This window comes from Semicossyphus pulcher, unplaced genomic scaffold (genome assembly GCF_022749685.1).
Source record: "Semicossyphus pulcher isolate SPU_LCO1_2020_fin unplaced genomic scaffold, fSemPul1.0.p SCAF_21, whole genome shotgun sequence".
Lineage (NCBI taxonomy): Eukaryota > Metazoa > Chordata > Actinopteri > Labriformes > Labridae > Semicossyphus > Semicossyphus pulcher.
The window spans coordinates 15,876,939-15,895,104 of NW_027211695.1; the positions used below are offsets into that span (position 1 = coordinate 15,876,939).

An 18,166-nucleotide genomic window follows, 5' to 3' on the forward strand; every position below is an offset into this window, starting at 1 on the left:
AAAAAAACCACAACAATATAGCCAGGGTGTGAGATTTCTGCCAATACACGTACATTAAATATTAAGCTATGCTCATCAAGTTTATTTTTTTTTAACTAAACGGACTGACATTAAACATTTCCTTTTAAATGCGATTTGCTGGCCTAGAGAATCAGCAGCATAAATAAAAAAACACAGCTACAGACAAAAATCACAAAAGGAGAAAAAATCACTAAACAAGCATCCGCACGTCTCCAACAGAGAAATGTAAAGGCAGTTGCACAATCTGATCCTCAAATGCAAATCTTGAAATCTTGAAAATGTGAAAAATGTCATCTCATCTTTATAGGGGCAGCTGCTCATCGCAAATGTAGAACACAGAACTACACCTCCCACATTGCAGCTTTTCAGCTTCCGTGTCTGCGCACTTCTGCCTGCGCACATGGTCAGCACACTGGCGCAGTGAGTGTGCAGCTTCCTGTTGCACTAAGACGGTTTAGCATGATAAACAAATACAAATAAAAGTGTTCCTACTACATCGTCTGTGTTTCTTTCTTTTTCATCTCCTGTCACGACTGTTTGTTTGTATTCACTCACTTAAAGACGCCAAAACGTCCATGCGCATGTCAATTGCTGCCACCATGTCCTCAAAATCGTACTGCAGGAATTTATACCTGTAACTTCATCATTTTATATTTAAAAATCCAATAAATTATTATATCCTTTCTCAAATGAATCATGCGTCTGTCATTTTCTGATCTGTGTGTGTGTGTTTAAGATCGTTTTCCCCGTGCTGCGCCTCTCCACGGTCCTTTACGGTAGTGGTACTGATGCGGGATGAGTCAGGCTATATGATGCTGCTGCTACTGCTGCCATTTCATCAGCAGCGAAAGCCCACAAACACACAGCAAACACAGAAATGATACCGCGGGATTCCCCTCTGACAGCGCGCTTTCTGCCTTCATAAACACCCCGCCGCTCGCTGCCGAAACCGAGAAAAGAGGCTCGTTCGTGGTTTATTCGTGGCTCCGGTTGAAAGAGCAAGATCCGCTTTTTTACATCGCACCTGCTCTGGATGCGCTTTTCCTCTGCGCTCTCCATCGGGCCTGACGTTAACAAGGAAACCAGCCCTGAACTCCAGGGCCTGCACTGTACACAGCAGCCTCTGTTTTCAAGGCAAACATCGAGTCCCGGAGGCGTTGTCAGAGTTTCGGTTGTTTTGCTGCGTCCTGAGGATCGATCCAGACAGACTCGTCGGTGCCATGGAGCCCACACCAGCCTGGTGCTGAACGGTGCAAGGAAACAAGCATCTTATCTGGCCTGAGCCCCACTCCTGCTCCAAGTAGGTCTTTATTTATGATTTAACAGCCTTTTTGTGTTACTTAGCATGTCACTAAGCCTTAAAGAGGTTCTCATATGGAAGCGTGAGGCCTATTTTACAGTCATGATGTGCACTGGTCTAATAATAGCCTGCAGTGAAAACAATCTCTGCTGAAAGACGTCCATCGTGATCATTATTAGCCTCTAAGACGTGGTAATTAGCTTCAATTAAGAACAAAAAAGCAGGAACCGTTGTTTTGTGTTCATGTTGGGCAGAAATAGTAGCCTGGTACCACAGGAGATTAAAATATTCAGCATATTGTCATAAAAAACTGTAACTGGATGCTCACTTTACTAAATCACCACAAACAACAGTTAAACGCATCAAAAGGAGATAGCAAATATAGTTATTGTAGGTCTGAGATGTGGCTGGAGACAGATGGATATTTAAATGTGGGATACGTGATACGCTGTGCGTCGTGCTGGACCTCCAAATTGCCCTAAAACGCATCCGGTGTGAGAGCCCATAAGGCGGCTATTCACTGGGGATTCGGCCTCTAATGTTTGCATACCGAGCGAGCTACGCAACCTGACTCCACAGACACACACAGGGGCTGATGGGAGGCTGCGTGTGTGAACCCCTGCAGTTCCTGGTGGCCGGTTCAGGGACAGCTGTGGTGGGACAATGTAGTTAACAGCTTGGCCAGGGAAAACGTTGTCGGCTACTAAATTCAGTGGTGGAAGATGTACTGTGGTCTTTCCTATAAGTCATAATATCAGTAGTGTAATAATTATAATTAAAGGTCCTGCACTGAAATACAGTATAAGTAGCCACAAGTATTAGCATAATACTAAAAGTAGCTACAAATAATAGCATCAAACAAAGTAGCTACATGTATTATCATCAAACAGTAGAAGTAGCTACAAGTATTAGCATCAAACAATCAATGAGTTACATGTATTAGCATCAAATAGTAATAATAGATCAGTATTAGCATTAAACAGCAGTTTAAGTAGCTACAAATATTAGCATCAAGCAGTCAAAGTAGCTACAAGTGCCAGCATCAAACACCAAAAGTAGCTACAAGTATTAGCATCAAACACTCAAAGTAGCTACAAGTCCTAGCATCAAACACTTTAAGTAGCTACAAATATTATCATCAAATAGTAAAAAATAGCTACAAATATTAGCATCAAACACTTTAAGTAGCTACAAATCTTAGCATCAAACAGTCAAAGTAGCTACAAGTATTAGCATCAAACACTATAAGTAGCTGGAAGTATTAGCATCAAACAGTAAAAGTAGCTACTTGTTTTAGCATCAAACAGTAAAAGTAGCTACAAGTTTTATTATTATACAACATTTCAGATTCTTATACAACAATACTATTATAACAGATGCTATATTTGACTGTAGAATGAGCTATGACTTCTATAGAGATTCATCAAATTTGTATCCATATCCAAATATTAATATGCAAGTAGTAGTTGTCAGATAATTGTGGAGTAAAAAAACAATTATCGAGTAAAGTACAAGCACTTCCAAACTGTACTTTAGTATGGCATAAATACAAAAGATTTATTAAACGGGGTCACTCAGACATCTTTGTAGAGCCTTGTCACAGAAAACAAAAGCAGAAAAATGCTGCTTGATCCTAATTCATCAACAGGCCAACGGGGTCACACATTGAAATACCAGAGCCTCATATCAAAAAGGGCATTAGACGCCAGCCAAAAATCCAGAAAGCTGGCTTATTAAAACATCAATTAAAGCCATCAAGTGACGAGAAAAGCATAAGAGGATTTTCTCATATATCTCGTGGTTTTAATTAAATCACGCACTGAATACAATGAAGCCCAGTTTGTGTGTAAGAGGGGGCCGAGGGGGCTGTGTGGGCAAAGAGCCAAATAAAGGTCATGTTAGAGAAACTGATTCAATGGCCACAAATATCTATGTGTTCATAGGTTCGTGTTATATGTTTGTGTTAATGCTTGGTGATGCCAGGGCAGGTAAAAAAACAACAACAAAAACTTTTTAAGATTTAAAGGCTGTAAGGGTGTTATTAAGGCCCAAAGTTAATAATGTGTATTTTGGGAATAATAGAAGTATGGTAGACGTGTTTATTGAAAATATTATAGAATAGTGAATCCATAAATAACTCTAAGTTAAAGCCATGTTACAGAGGCTCCTGTAAACAATACAGCATTTCCACTTAGCTCCCCCTACAGGCCTGGAGCACTTCCCCTGTAATGACTTGATATGCAGCATTTTTCTTTTTCTTTTTTTCTGGTTTTGATGCGTTTTTTTACTTTGCCTCGTCAGCAATCGTATGATACTGTCGTGGCAACTGAAAATCAATCTTTGTCTAGGATTGGTGAGAGAGGGTAACAAGATATCACCCAGCACAATATTTCAGTAACGTGGTCGACCTTTATTGCTTGCAAGCAAGAGCCGTCCTTTAATGACTGTAGAGTAACAGTTTCTTCCCCTTCTGATAGCGTTTGACGAAACAACAGGATGCACATTATTACACTCAGGATGTCATTTGAGTTCATTAAATAATCAACTTACTATATCACACATTGTTCTTCTTTCATCCTCCTGAGAATGTCACATGCCTATCAGCCCTAATCTTCTAGACTAAACGTCCTTACACTGAGCGGTCTTATTTATCATTAACTTACAACATGAACAAAGTAATACAACGGTGCACACATGAGACACATTTCTTCAATAGTTAGGAATCAATTTAAGATATAACACTAACATGATCATAGATGAAAAGTCATGTTGATCACAGGAAGTTCCCTCACAATACTGCATGGTAAAATCTGTCCTTAGTCAGGCGTCGTTACATTGCATAAAAAAGTCATAGGAGCTTTTATAAATCAAACACGATGTAACAAGAACATTAGGCGACATGTTTCCTGTTTTCTTCCTTTGATTTACGGTAGAAGTCTACAGTAAATCATGAGAAATGTAGTAAAAGTAGCCTAGAATAAGTATCAATGGAGTAAAAGATTTCAAAATAAAAGTTCACCCTATAGTTGCTAAATATGCGGAACATAATAAAGACGTAGAAACGATCTAATGTCCCTCAATTGCTCTGTTTCTCTCTCACGCGCACGCGCAACCGAAACAGACAGACCGACCGACAGACAGCCCCAGCTGTGAGAGCGACAGACAGGCACAGCCAAGTCATGGAGGCGATCTGGCTCTATCAGTTCCGGCTGATCGTCATCGGGGACTCCACGGTGGGCAAGTCGTGTCTGATCCGGCGGTTCACGGAGGGCCGCTTCGCCCAGGTGTCGGACCCCACCGTCGGCGTGGACTTCTTCTCGCGGCTGGTGGAGATCGAGCCCGGGAAGCGGATCAAGCTGCAGATCTGGGACACGGCGGGTCAGGAGCGCTTCAGGTGGGAACAGCTGGGTGTGTGTTTGATGTGTGCGAGTGTGTTTTTATATAATTTACATCGTTTATAAGACTGCAGTGTAAGTTAAGTTAAAAATACGGTGATATCTGAGAGTGCTACATCATTATATTACTATAATATGAATAGTGGCCACAGTGTGCCTCTAGTGCTACTCTGAGCGATAATTACGGTATTTTATAGTTGTTTTTTTGCAGTATTATGTTAATGGTAAGGTGTCAAGTAAAAAATGATCTTACTAAAATAAAAGTATTCATAACACAGACGGAGCAGTTTATAATGCATTAATGTGTGAAGAGCATTTAACGTTTAAACTTGTTGAGCAAATAGAAAACTATTAAAATCATATTTAATTAGATTCTAATTTGTTTTGAATGTTTAATTATTAAAAAAAAGCCAAATTATTATAGTATTGGAATAAAATATAAAATAAGCTTTAATGAACCTACAGAAAATCTGCAGTCAAAAGCGCACACGCGGCGTTACATTAAATTAAATTACAGATTGCTTCTGAATTTAAAGGTTTAAGTCTAAGTGTTTATAATATTCTAACTTTTTAAGAGCTACTTTGCAACTTTTCCAACCACTGACTTTTTTTAATACGACTAAGAACAATCTTTTGGAGAGCTGTTGTCTTTTACTGAATACAAAGTCGTAATATGAGGACGTGGGAAGCTGGCAAGCATAACAAGGAAATCTGAATCAGCAGAAAATTTAACTTAACAGGTCAGAGTACTCATGAGTTACTGCTTTACTGACTGGTGATTTCTGGGAAATGCAGTGCAGGATCCACTCACGAGCAACAAATGTCCATAAAGCTGTTAATAATGAGGAACTTATGGTTTATAATTTAACCGTCAGATTAATTTGGAAACTGAAAGAGACATGCAGGGACAAATGTTTACTCGTATTAAATCAGGGAAGAGTTTCTTTAACAGAACTGAGAAATGTTGGACTGACCTGCCGACCTTTGACCTCTTGTTGGAGGGTGGAAAGGGACGTCCATTTTTGTCAGTGACATAAATAAAGAATCAGAACACGAGACGGAAATATAAAGACTTGTAATGTATCATTTAAGAGGCTGTTTTCTTTAAAGGAACAAATATATCAAACATGGATCGTTACTATTCCCCTAATTCAGTCTAAATGTTCTTATTTATTAATTAGGATGATTAGTGTTTAATGTTAGGATATACTGAGAACTCAAAGGCTGACTGCAGCTCCTAAAACTTTAGTGACTTCCCGCGACTAATTTGTTTGCAGCACAAAAAACAGTGCAGTTATTAAAATGAGGTTTAAGGTGATACGAGCTCAGTAAACGGCCGCAGGGTTTGTTTCAATAAGTAAACAGGCGACTGGTTCTTCAGAGCTGAAACTCAGATTCTGCCCGAGGACGAGGAAATAAACCGGTTTTTGGGGGGCAAACGTTGTTTTTTAAACATGGATTTGTTTCACATTTTAAAAAAAGTATAAATGAGGTGTTAGGAGAAACTGAGAGGTTATTTTAAGGTACGTCATGATTCATTCATAGCCTGTTAAGCCTGCTTCTGTTGCATTTTGTCGTATATTGGTTTTTACGGAAACTTTTTGAACGCGATTCAATTTTTTTTTGTAATTTTGTCCATTTTCACCCAGTTTTGTCACTGTGCAAACTGAAATGAGACATAAGAGGGCGCACGCCACTTTACAGGACAGTTTGCGTGTCATGTCAACATACTTCAAGCTTCCTATGTCATTAAATACTGTTGCAATTATAAAATCTGGATGTGCAGGAAGATGAGTGTCATGTGACCTTCATATTTGTAGTAGAGTATTGAACGTGTCGTTGACGGTGTGAAACTGTCTTAGTTCTTGCTTAGTTTAAAGAAATGAGGATGGGGAAATGATCATAGATTGGGTTAAAATAACGACATGAGTCAGGTCAGTTATGTAGGTCAAATTATTTTAGTGTGACAGTAAACGTTGAGTTTTGGTTTCCACCGTCCCGTGTTTGTTTCCCCATCAGTCCAGCCCGACCTCCTACCTGTGTGGACTTTCTCCTTCCTCACATAACCTGACATTTATTATGCTATGACACCTGCCTCTGCACAATTCGCTATGAAGTAAATGGCATGAAATAGAATAGAAAGCCTTTATTGTCATTATACAATGTACGACGAGATTGACATGTGTAAAGCAAAGTGTGTGTTGTGATAACTTTTATTATTGCATTTGATTTGCCTCAGTCTGTACACACCCACACAGTCCTGAGTCCAGGTGCAGTGGAATCACCTGTGTGTGCAGCATGAGTGTGCAGGGCCTATAAAAGTGATTATTATCTGTCAAAGATAAAGCATGTAAACACAATGTTCCCAAGATATCACCTCTCTGCAGCCTCGTTTCCCTTATCTGTTGTGTAAAATGTTGCTAAATAATGATCATTTTCATCAACCTGTTTGCAAGCCTCAAGCTAACATATTGAAACAGTGGTTGTAATGAAACAGTGTGTGATCGTACATCAGTCTTGCAAAGCACCTTTGAGCTGTGGAGAAGGAAGTGTTTCAGTCTGAGCAGGACTTACTGTTGTTGTTTGTTAAAGTGAAGCTCACTTTGAATACAATTTTTTTTAAAGTCGAGGTGAAATGAAAAATGTCATTTTAATCCTTTTAGATCATCCCCGGTAATATTGTGCATCTATTTGACAATATAGGCAAAAAGAAATACAGAAAATCCATTTCTTCGTATTCTTATAATTTTTTCTTCCTGTATAACAAAATATCACGTGTACCTACGTTAGCTAGGACCAACCAATTTCAACCAATCAATCTGCAACATTTAGCCGCAGAGCACCAAGAACGCTCGGTCAGTTAGCTAGCTACTGCGCTGTGGAGAACGTCTGTCTACGCCCACTTCTCAACGATCAAATCAAATCCCTCTAATGATATGTCCCGCCTGCACGTCCTGTTTCACTCGGAGATACGTCACGATACGGAAGCGAGATACTCTCGAAATGCCGTTTCAGCTCGACTTTAAAAGGAATGAAACTAAGGATTCTTTTTTATCATAGATGAATGTGTTGATCATTTTGTCCATTCATCTTTTGAAGTTTGAAAATAGCGAAAAATGTGGCCACAGTTGCGTGACATTAGTAATAACTCACACATACAATATGTTTGTTTTGTCCAAATGATAGTACACTGTTCAATTTTCTGTCAGTCTTTTAATAAACTATTTCAATAATAGCATAGCAGTTTAATTCCTAACAAAAAATCATATTTTATAACTCTTTGTGTGCAAAAAAACAAACTTGAAGTAACTCAAGATGTCAGATACACTTCTTGTAAGCGAAATGTAAATGATCTTTCTCTTAAATGAATTGGAGTAGGAACACAAAGTAGCAATAATGTGTTAAAGTAAATTAACTTGATAACGTTTGTTGCTGCTCTTGTGGACAACAGGACTCCCAACTGTTTCACTTCAAAGTTTAACCTCTGAAATGCTAAAATTCCCCTATCATCTCAGGCCCATAGATGCATCTATCACACATGTTTGCACACTCTCCTACACACACTCTCAGCTCCGCTCATCTTGACAGAAGCGAGTAATCTCACCTGTCAGCACCCTCAGTGTCTCTATGGATACAGAGACACGTCTCTCTGAGGCTGAAGGACAAATCAGATCCTTCTTTAAACATCAAGCGGCCATTTTGAAGAGAAAATCGGATCATTTCTTTCTTAAACTGCAGGATATGAGTTATGGAGGTAGAGTGGTACTATATGTCTTTTTTAGGAGAGTTGTTAAATCAGATGTCCACCAATAAGCTTTTAGTTGTCTTTATATCTAGCTAAACGTTAATTGCTTTGCCATTGGCCTACCTTCACGTGAATCTTTTCCTCAATATACTTAATTTTAGTCTCAGGTGTGGATCGGAGTGGGCCCCAGAATATTTTTAGATATAATATTGTCATGTAAAGTTTTGGGAACGACTGCTCCGGTAGCCATTTTGACTCATGTACTGTATCCATTTTGGGGAACTATTTAAGATCAGACTGTTTTGCATATTTTGGGATTATGTGTCAATCTTAAGTCTTTATTAGCTCCTACAACTGATTTAAATCCACCACATCCTCAGTATGTGTTCTCTTCTCCTGACACAGATCTCCTCTCAGTCCCTGTGTAGTCCTTCCTTCCATATAAACACACATACGTGTGTTCGTGTGTGTGTCAAATCAAACGAATCACTCCCTGGTTCTGATTTTTCCACCACCGCCTCCTCCTTTCTTACTGTATCCCCCTCTCTGCGGACTAATCCTCCCTTCCCTTCCTCTTTCATGACTCGTCTCAGTTTCCGTCTCTGTAATTTTCCCTCTCATTATATTTATGCTGACGTTTTTCTGTGAGGATATGGTGGGATGATAGACGCATCACAAGGGGGTTGGTGTGTGTATGTGCGAATGCAGGTTGTCACATCTTGTCAGAATCTAGCAGCTCCTCTCCTCCCAGTCGGGCTGCAGTGGAAGTTTTGGAAAATAAAAACAGCACAATTCTAGTTTCCTCTAGAGCTCCACTGATGTTAAGTTTTAAAGGGTGATATTGATGTTTTCGTGTCAAAGTTACCACCGTTTGTAGAGTTAGTCCTGATAGATAGTTGGCGTGTTGGCAGTGCTTATGTATTCTATTTGATATTTAGTTTAAATTATTCAAGATGTTGATAAAAAGACGCCAAAAATACATTAAATATGAAATGAATTCAGTAAAAACTGTACACACTAACTGATTAAAAAGCAAATGAGCACTAGCAAATGATCCAGACTGTAATTTAAGGATTAATTCTTCAAAGTCGGCTATCAAAACATCTCTCAGCTCCTCCATCACATCGTTCGCACCTCCTGATAAGCTTCCCCCTGGTTCTATCTTGCCTTTTTATCTCCTGACTTCTATAAACCTGAACAGAGATAATAATCCGTCAGAGACCATAAAGAGGAAGTGTGAGAAATCTGTGCAATGATCTGCTGTAAGTTGTAACATTCCCAGCCACCAAGTTTGCTGTTTTCACCTTACTCAGTGGAACACAATACTTAAGAAACGTTAGCTAAGAAAATCCCCAGTAACTATACATCAAGTAAGTATTCTCCTCCGTGGGGAGCTACTCCAGGATGCTCTTAAATGTGGCTAGGCTAATGCTACGTTTTTTATTGGATTTGGAGCACTCTGCCAAACCCATTTCAAACTCGTTAGCTGAAATAGCTTTACATTTGCTATATACATTCTCATCATTAAAGCATTTTTTCTTGAGAGATTAATATAGTTTAATTCGAAAACAAAGACAATGCTGTTTGCAGACCCTTGAAGAGGAGTCATTTGTGGGGCCAGAAACAGAAGACAAAAACAAAACTATATTTTGTCAATTGGTGAAACAGGATCGGATTTTATGGAGAATGCCTAAGTCAAAACGCTGCAAACTCTCCTTATTTCAGGTAGCCATGCAGTCGTTTGTACTGTTAGCAGACTCAGTCTCTTCTAGAGCTTTGGACAGCCAGGTGAAGCTGTTCAGGCTCAGGGTAGGAGGTACAGCGTTAAATTCTGCTGGGGATTGGCGCCAGAATCAGCGGTGAATTGTGAAGAGAGAAAAGGAGGGTGGAAACTATGGAGCAAAAGAAGCTGGTACACAGGAATAAGTGTCAGGTGTGAGTAGCTTCCTGTCCTGGCTTCCATTAGACATCAGGGCATGGGACTGGTCACTTCGCCTTGAAACTTTCTTGAAAAATTCTTCTATGTTTGTTGGACTTGGCAAATGGTTTGCATCTGGCTCCGTTCCTTATCTTTCTTCCCGTTTTGCAACCCCTCCAGGTCCATCACCAGGGCTTACTACCGCAACTCTGTAGGCGGGCTCCTCCTGTTTGACATCACCAACCGCCGCTCCTTTCAGAACGTCCACGATTGGCTGGAGGAGGCTCGCAGCCACGTCCAGCCGCACAGCATAGTCTTCCTATTGGTTGGCCACAAGTGTGACCTGGAGGCACAGCGCCAGGTACAGTATAAACATGAATAGAGATGTGAACACTACAATATTCATACGGCTTTGTTGAGTCAAGGGATTGTAGTTTTTTAAGTGTTATGTAATATACAATTTAGCGAAGACTGCAGTATTAAAAATAAACTTGTTCACATTTAGATCAGAACACTATTGGATCAGAGACAAGTAGTCATTGTTTGTTCAATTCTCTTGACGCAGCTGGCAGGCAGAAAGCAAAAATATCTCTACTGAAATTCAGACACAGGATGACACTGCAAAATGCTCTGCACAACTCATTTACACTCAAAATATAGAGCGTTTTAGAGGCAGGATTAAGGTTTGCGGCCTTGGCTTAATAATTACCTTGAGCAGTTCACTATCATCACATAATGATGAACTAGTATGCCACTTTACAAGCCACATCCAATGCATTACTGCACTCAGTTTTTGAAGGACAGTAGTAGATCCAAACAACCCATTTTGTCATTGGCTAGATCAAGTGGCAAAGAAGTCATTGAGTGAAATGCAATCTGGTTTACTATCAAGCCCAAAAAAGTCTCTGCTCCAGATTCCATACTTTCTTATTGCCCAGGAACTACAAGCTTAAGTTTGTTCTGTTATTCATTTGCAGATAGACACGAACAAAATGCCAAAGACTGGCCATTGAAAGGGAAGTGGTCTTGGTGTGGTCAGAAACTAATCCTGAAGCCCCTAATTCATCCCTCTTACCCAACTACACGGCATACCCACATACATACAGTTGGATGAAGTCAATAGCAGCAAGTCTTAGAATAAATGAAGTCTTACCTGGACTAGCATCAAAGTACCTTGTTGGCACGTGCACAGATAGATTCTTGTAGATCTTCTACTTTCTCCCTCCCGCCCCATACACACAAACAAATGCGCCAAACCTCAAGAGTCTTAGTATTCAAAGTATTTTTGTTTGCTTGAATCTTTATCTCTCTGTGGGGAGAAACCAAACAAATGCTAGTTCAACAAATGATTTGGACTAGAGCAGACAAAGTATAGGTCTGAAACGCCCTTGTTAGGGCAATGGGCAGTTGGCAGGGCACTTCCTCTACTAGATCTGCACTGTCCTGTATGTTGAAGTTCTTGTCATCTCATTTGATCTTTTAGGTGACTCGCCAGGAAGCAGAGAAGCTGGCAGGGGCGTATGGGATGCGCTATGTTGAGACGTCGGCCCGTGACGCCATCAATGTGGAGCATGCCTTCACTGAGCTGACCAGAGACATCTTCGCCCTGGTGCGGTCTGGTGATATCACAATCCAGGAGGGCTGGGAGGGCGTGAAGAGCGGGTTTGTCCCAAACGTGGTTCACTCTTCGGAGGAAGTGACCAAGAGTGACCGCCGCTGTCTATGTTGATCTGGAAAGAGTTTTGGGACTGAAGGCGAAAGGGTGAGGGATCCACGAAGGATTCTGAGGGGAAGGGCTGGCGGACTGGGGAGTTAGCCCTCTGACTGAAACTGTCGGCAACCCTCTGTTGTTCTTTTTCAGACTTGAAACAGGAGGGGCTGTTTGAGGAATTCCAATGAAACGGCTGGAATAAAGCGGAGAACACCTTGAACGTGGGTGGATAACTGAAGGGTTGTTCCCATTTCTGAATACCTTTGATTTCCCGGAGAGGAAGGATCACAGATACTAATTTACTTGCGAGTGCTCCCATGATTAATTCCTTTAGTTTTGGTTTGGGCTTGTTGCCGGAATATCCCTCCCTGAAAGTCTTAGAAAGGCCTTAGAAAGAGGATCCATTTTGGTTCTTCGTGAACATACAATGACACTCTTGACTTGTTTAATCTTTCTTTCTCCCGCCTTCTCTTCATTCACCTCTCCTGCCACTACTTCATCTCGTCCTCTCCTCCAATATGCAATTACATGATCACATATGAAACGATCACTTTTACGTTTGTTTCCGACATCCTCCTTGCACATATCATTCAAATACAGTTTAGTAAGCACCTTAAGATTCAACCTGCTGACATTTTGCTCCACATTCCACCACCAGAGTCCAATGGAGGAGTCCTGGAGGTCCTAAATATAACGAGGGAAGAATGATTTTCCTTAAGGAGCTGCGGTTTTCTTGCAAGAGACCTCAATATCTCGTTTGTGGAGCAATTTAGGCCTCCAGTGAGCTCAATGACATTGGCCAGGTGGTTATATCCACTATCCTTCTGCTAAATACCGCACTATAACAAAACATCATCACCCATTCAGTTCTTAATGAACTCAGCAGGAAGAGACAACGTGTACAGCTTAACTGACGAGGACCTGTTAAGGTGGACCTAATGGAATGTTGGAGACAGAAAGCACCTTAACAGCCCAACCCACCCCAACTGTGGAGCTCCGTTTGGGACTTTTGAAAGGTGCTAAACAAGCTGGAGATTATTTATTTCTTGAAAGCAAAGCAAACAGAGACGGACCAGACCATGGACTCCAAAAAAGAAACCACACTACCCACAATGCACGCCTAAGGACAATATAGTCATGCATAGATAGTCCAATTGGCAGGCATTAAATTGAGCCAACAGAGATACAGGCCCAGGAAACTGCAAGGTTGATTTTTGTTCTGAGCAAGTGGTTTACATGCCTTTAATATATATGTGTGTTATAACTTTTTTTGCATTTTGATACACTCCAATGCTACAGATTGGTGTAAGGGGCGTAGATATTTGGGGTTTTTTAGGCCGTTCAAAGACCTCACTTACACTTAGAAACTTAATGCCATTGAAGTTGGTTTGGGATTCAATCTAGTCAGGTATTGTAGTGCATACCCTCACGTTTTAGGTTATTAGGTACACCTAGCTCAACAAATACTGTCTAATACAAAAGTCCTGTAATAAATCCTACCTTAATGATGCTTTAAATTAATTTGTTGTATGCCCTTCACCCTGCTGTAGATCTGTGAGGAATCTGTAAGCGCTTCATTTTCTCACACTGTATGCCTTCCGTTGACGTGTCTCCAAAGAATTCTGCTTGTGTTACCTTATTTTAACATGAATGTATCCGAGGGGAAGAGGTGACATTTCACACTGCGGTGTCATATAAGAAATGTGTTAGTGTGTGAATGAGAAATATTTCCTGTCAATGCCACAGACTCCTTTCTTAACAAACGCTGGACAAAGATGAGATAAATGTTTTGGGACTTGATTGAAAGATCATTCAAATGACAGTCCATTTCAATACCTATACACACTGAATTATTCTTAATGAGTCAAATGTTGCCGGACAGAAAAGACTGACCTGTAAAGACCCTTCTAAAAATAAAGACAAGAAAGCCTGATGCCCTCGTGTTTTTGAAATTCGACATTGAGGGTTATTTTGTCCCTCACAAGGCCGTCTGTTGTCCTTTCTTTGCTTGCTGTATCATCATAGTTTAAATGTTCCCTAGCGGACGTCAGAGTAGACGGTTCAGGAAGTGTTGAGGTCTGCGTGGGCGGGGGTGGATGCTAGTCTCCTGTGTGTGCGCAGCTCCACCTTATGGGCTGACAAGACTCTTTCACCAGATGTCAGCCAGAAGGTAGACCTGCTCTGCCCTACAACACAGCGTTGGATATATCTGCACTTTGTAATATCTTGATTCCGCTCTGAAATATTGTCTTAAAGAAATATGCGTATTTAGCTTCTTCTGAGTTAGCTGAAAGGAATGATACCACTCGTCTGTTAATTATGACATCACTGCAAGCAGCCAGTTAATTTTAGCTAAGCATAAGCAAACAGGGGCAGCTAACGTTAGCATTCAGTTTGATAGTGTTACAGGATACAGTAGGCTATTTTTTTGGGAAATATCAAAGTGTACTGGAGGAGATCTTTTGCGTGTGATACTTAAAGCAATAACCGTAAAATCCAGAATATAAGTCGCACCGGAATATAAAACGCTGTCTGTTTTATCCCAGAGGGAAAAAAGGTTTTCTATAGCTCTTTATAAATAAAAATGTGTTTACGCATTATTTCAACACTATTTCAATTTATCATCATTTGAGACGCATTCAAAACACACACAAATTATAGCCTACTATCTGTTTTCACCATGTCAATCCTGCTAGCTACCGGTGCTGTAGTTGAGCTCAGCCTACTGTAATGTTGATTCTTGTGAGGACGGCGGCTGCACTGGCGATCGTGACTTCACATGTCCGTGGCAAAGCTTTAGCTAGATTATAGCGCCATCGTCTGGGTAAATTACCGTGAAACAATGAAATACCTCTCTCTGCATTTTGTACTGGTATATTGGCTGCACCGGTGAAAAACAATGTATTAAAAGTGCATCTTATACGCCGAATGGGCTGGAATCTGTCTAGACGAGGAGAAGTAGCTTCTTTAAATCGGCATTGGTTGCCTGTCAAACTCAGGTCACGACAAGAGTTCCCACCTACAAGAGAGCTTGTAGGTGTTTGTTATCTTAGGACAGATCCAAGATAGCCTTCCTTTCAGCAAATGCTAAGCTAAGCTTGCCAGTTGCCGGCTACAGCTTAATTTTTGGGGACAGGCATGATTGTGGTATCAAGTTTTAACTATCTGCAAGAAAGCGGGTAAGATTACAGTTAAAAACTTGCAGTTTACTTTCAAACTAAAAGCTTTTCTTCTTTGATTTCCGCCCCCCCTGCCTGTTACTTCTACTATTTGTGTTCCCACAATATACTTCAGCACAGAAACTGATGTCAGGGAGTGAAAGTGGATCTCACACTTCCTAATCTGCAGTTTATACCTTTCTTGTTGCTGTAGCTGCTGCTACTATGTTCCTAAAAAAGTATCTGATTTTGTATTTTTTAGATAACAAGACTTGGTCAAAACCTAGCATGTGCCTGACCGCATCAGGTCAATGTGCGCGTTTGTGGGCAACGTGTTACAAGGACTGTCCTTATGAGGCCGGTGACAACATGTTTGAAAGCAGGTGCGCGCTGCAGACGTAGACGGGGACAGCGGACGAGCTGCGGAGGAGCAGCCCCGCCTACTCCCCGAACAAAGTATCCAGAGCCATATGGACACAGAGTCGCGTCAGTGGAGGTTCAATGTCAAAACTCGCTCTCTCTACAGCTCTGAAAGTACTGTCACTCAGTGAGTCAGTTACTCAATCAGTCACATACAGACCCACGTATACGGCTGACGACGGTCCATCAAAAAGAAGCTAAAATAAACAAGACTTCTAAGTTTCTACTAATTCTAAGGGTAAATAAACCACCTCTGAAAGGTTGACCCACTGGGTTCATAAGGTTTTACAACCAAGAAATGGTCAAAAATGTCAGGACTACTTTTAAAGCCACCATGCTTTGATAGCATTCAGCTGATTCCAGTTAAACACGATTCAGTCAGTGTGTGCTGTGTAAGAGCCTCTTATTTCCTAGAAGCCCAATCAGCTGATAAAGGTCTGGGAAAGACTGTTAATGCCTTTGGCTTCACTAGAAGTAAAGAGAATGAGCTTCCTCCAAACAGGCTGTTGGGTAACATGATATCACCAAAACTGAAAGCAGCATTGCTGGCTGACTAGGCCGTCCCCTCGTTAAGATCTGCTTTTGGCTCGTTTCCAGAGAAACGTAAACAGGATGATTTACTGGCACTGTGCGCCTTTCTCTGCCGGGACCCTTGGCAGTGTTTGGCTTCACCGAGGCTACACTCGTGCACTGAATGCTGAGGACTGCTGGACTTGGGAAAGAGGTCGCTTTGAATAAAATAGCACCCTCAACAAAGCTGAATATTGGGCATCTCACTTTCCTACTTTCCACTTTCCAGATTTAATGCTAAGCTAATCTCACACACTGCTATTTATAGCTTCATATTGAGCCTACAGATATGAGTGGTGGCAATTTTCACATTTAACTCTCGCAAAGAAAGTGAATAATCCCAGCATGTTGAACTGTCAAATTCTGTGATGTTTGAAATGAAACATGTCCCCATTCTGTAGGAAAACGTATCCGCAGTGGAGGGCGAGGCGGATGAGAAATTAATCTCCATATTTAGGTGAAGTTTATGACAAGCTTGTCTACCTGCCAAAATAAGTTTGAGGCCTTTAATAAACTGATAAGACTGAGACGGGTACAGCCGGGATTAAGCTGACATTTTGGTGACAGGAGACGTCATAAGTCTTAGTATTCCTGAAAAATTACCCCTGAAGACTTTCTGAATGTTGGTTTTCTTTTCGACCTTGCACACACAAACGAGCGATTCTGAGAAAGCTCGAACTTTAACCTTTCTTCTCCAACGAGCCGTGGTGCGATGATAAACGATGTTCCACCTGTTTTTACAACCCTCTGAGGTGCACAGACAACATTGTTTATCACTGTCCTTAATCCTGCCAGGTTAAGGCAGACAGCCTCTCTTCTTCTGCTCAAGTTGTCTCTCAACAAACTGAAATGTACACAAAGATGTTGCTTTTATGCTGACAATTATGAGAACTTGAAACAGTTATTCAGTTCGGTTTGGATACAACATAGTTAAACTTATAAAACAGAGTGTTTCAGGTCAGGGGGAGCATTTGTGAACCTGTTGTGATTTCCCTTTAGTGGAGGAAAGTGTCAGACTTTAAACCCCTGGTATAAAGTTCAGGTACAGTCAGCTGTTCTGCAGTTCTAAACATAACCACAGGGTGGAGGCACTGAGGACACTGGAGAGTACAGGTATGGCTATCTGCTGATGTGCTTCAAGTTACAGTCAAAGGAGCAGCTTTTCACACAGGTATAATTTAGCTAAATAAGGCTTAATTATGCAAAGTGTAAAGATGAAAAAGGAAAAGATCAAAAGAAAGGAAAATAGTTACATTTTGGTGGAGAGAGGCAAAGTTAGAGCGCAAGCTGCAGGAGAAGGAACAGGAGGGAAGGACAGAGCAACAGTCCTAAACATTTCAGCATCATGTGATTCTGTAAAAGTCAGCTTACTTTAAACTTTATGAAAGGTCATTATAATCCTGCTGGGCTGCGTCCTATACACCGGTGTGACCAATATACCAGTAGAAAATGCAGTGAGGTATGTTATTGTCTCACAGTATTTTACCCAAACGATGGCGCTATAATCTAGCTTAAGTTTGTTGTTGTTAAGCTGTGTCGCACATCTCCGCATTAAACTGTTTCCGAGTCCAAGCTGCAACAACGTCTCCTATTTACAATATGCCGCAGGGCTGTTTTAAGCTAGCACACCGGTAGCTAGCAGGATTGCAAACACGACATGGCGAAAACAGATGTTAGGTTGTACTTTGTGTTTTAAATTAAAATGAAATAGTGTTGAAATAACTTGTATACACATTTTTATTAATAAATAGCTATAGAAAAACCTTTTTCCCCCTCAGGCATACACACCAAAAACAGACTGCGACTTAACTCGTTTTCCCACTAGTCCAAAAACCCGCTAACACCCGACATTTTTTGCTTAGTGGGAAAGGTTACAAATTATATTCAGACCCGGGTAATTATCGCCTTGGTTCCTATCAGCATTGATG

The 18,166-nt window shown here is 40.8% G+C and overlaps 1 protein-coding gene across 1 annotated transcript; it reads left to right on the plus strand.

Annotated features, from left to right (window-relative positions):
• The first annotated feature begins 940 nt into the window (after positions 1-940).
• Positions 941-14,022, plus strand: rab39bb (RAB39B, member RAS oncogene family b). The gene is made up of 4 exons (XM_069671846.1): positions 941-1,321; positions 4,443-4,715; positions 10,560-10,740; positions 11,863-14,022. Exons 2-4 carry the CDS (start codon positions 4,501-4,503, stop codon positions 12,106-12,108), a joined length of 642 nt encoding a protein of 213 aa, XP_069527947.1. The 5' UTR covers positions 941-1,321; positions 4,443-4,500; the 3' UTR covers positions 12,109-14,022.
• The last annotated feature ends 4,144 nt before the right edge of the window (positions 14,023-18,166 follow it).

What these genes read in the sequence shown, in the direction of transcription:
- rab39bb (XM_069671846.1), top strand. Translation starts at nt 4,501, where the DNA reads ATGGAGGCGATCTGGCTCTATCAGTTCCGGCTGATCGTCATCGGGGAC. An exon ending in GCGGGTCAGGAGCGCTTCAG is followed by an intron (nt 4,716 to 10,559) that starts GTGGGAACAGCT and finishes CAACCCCTCCAG; the next exon opens with GTCCATCACCAGGGCTTACT. An exon ending in ACCTGGAGGCACAGCGCCAG is followed by an intron (nt 10,741 to 11,862) that starts GTACAGTATAAA and finishes TTGATCTTTTAG; the next exon opens with GTGACTCGCCAGGAAGCAGA.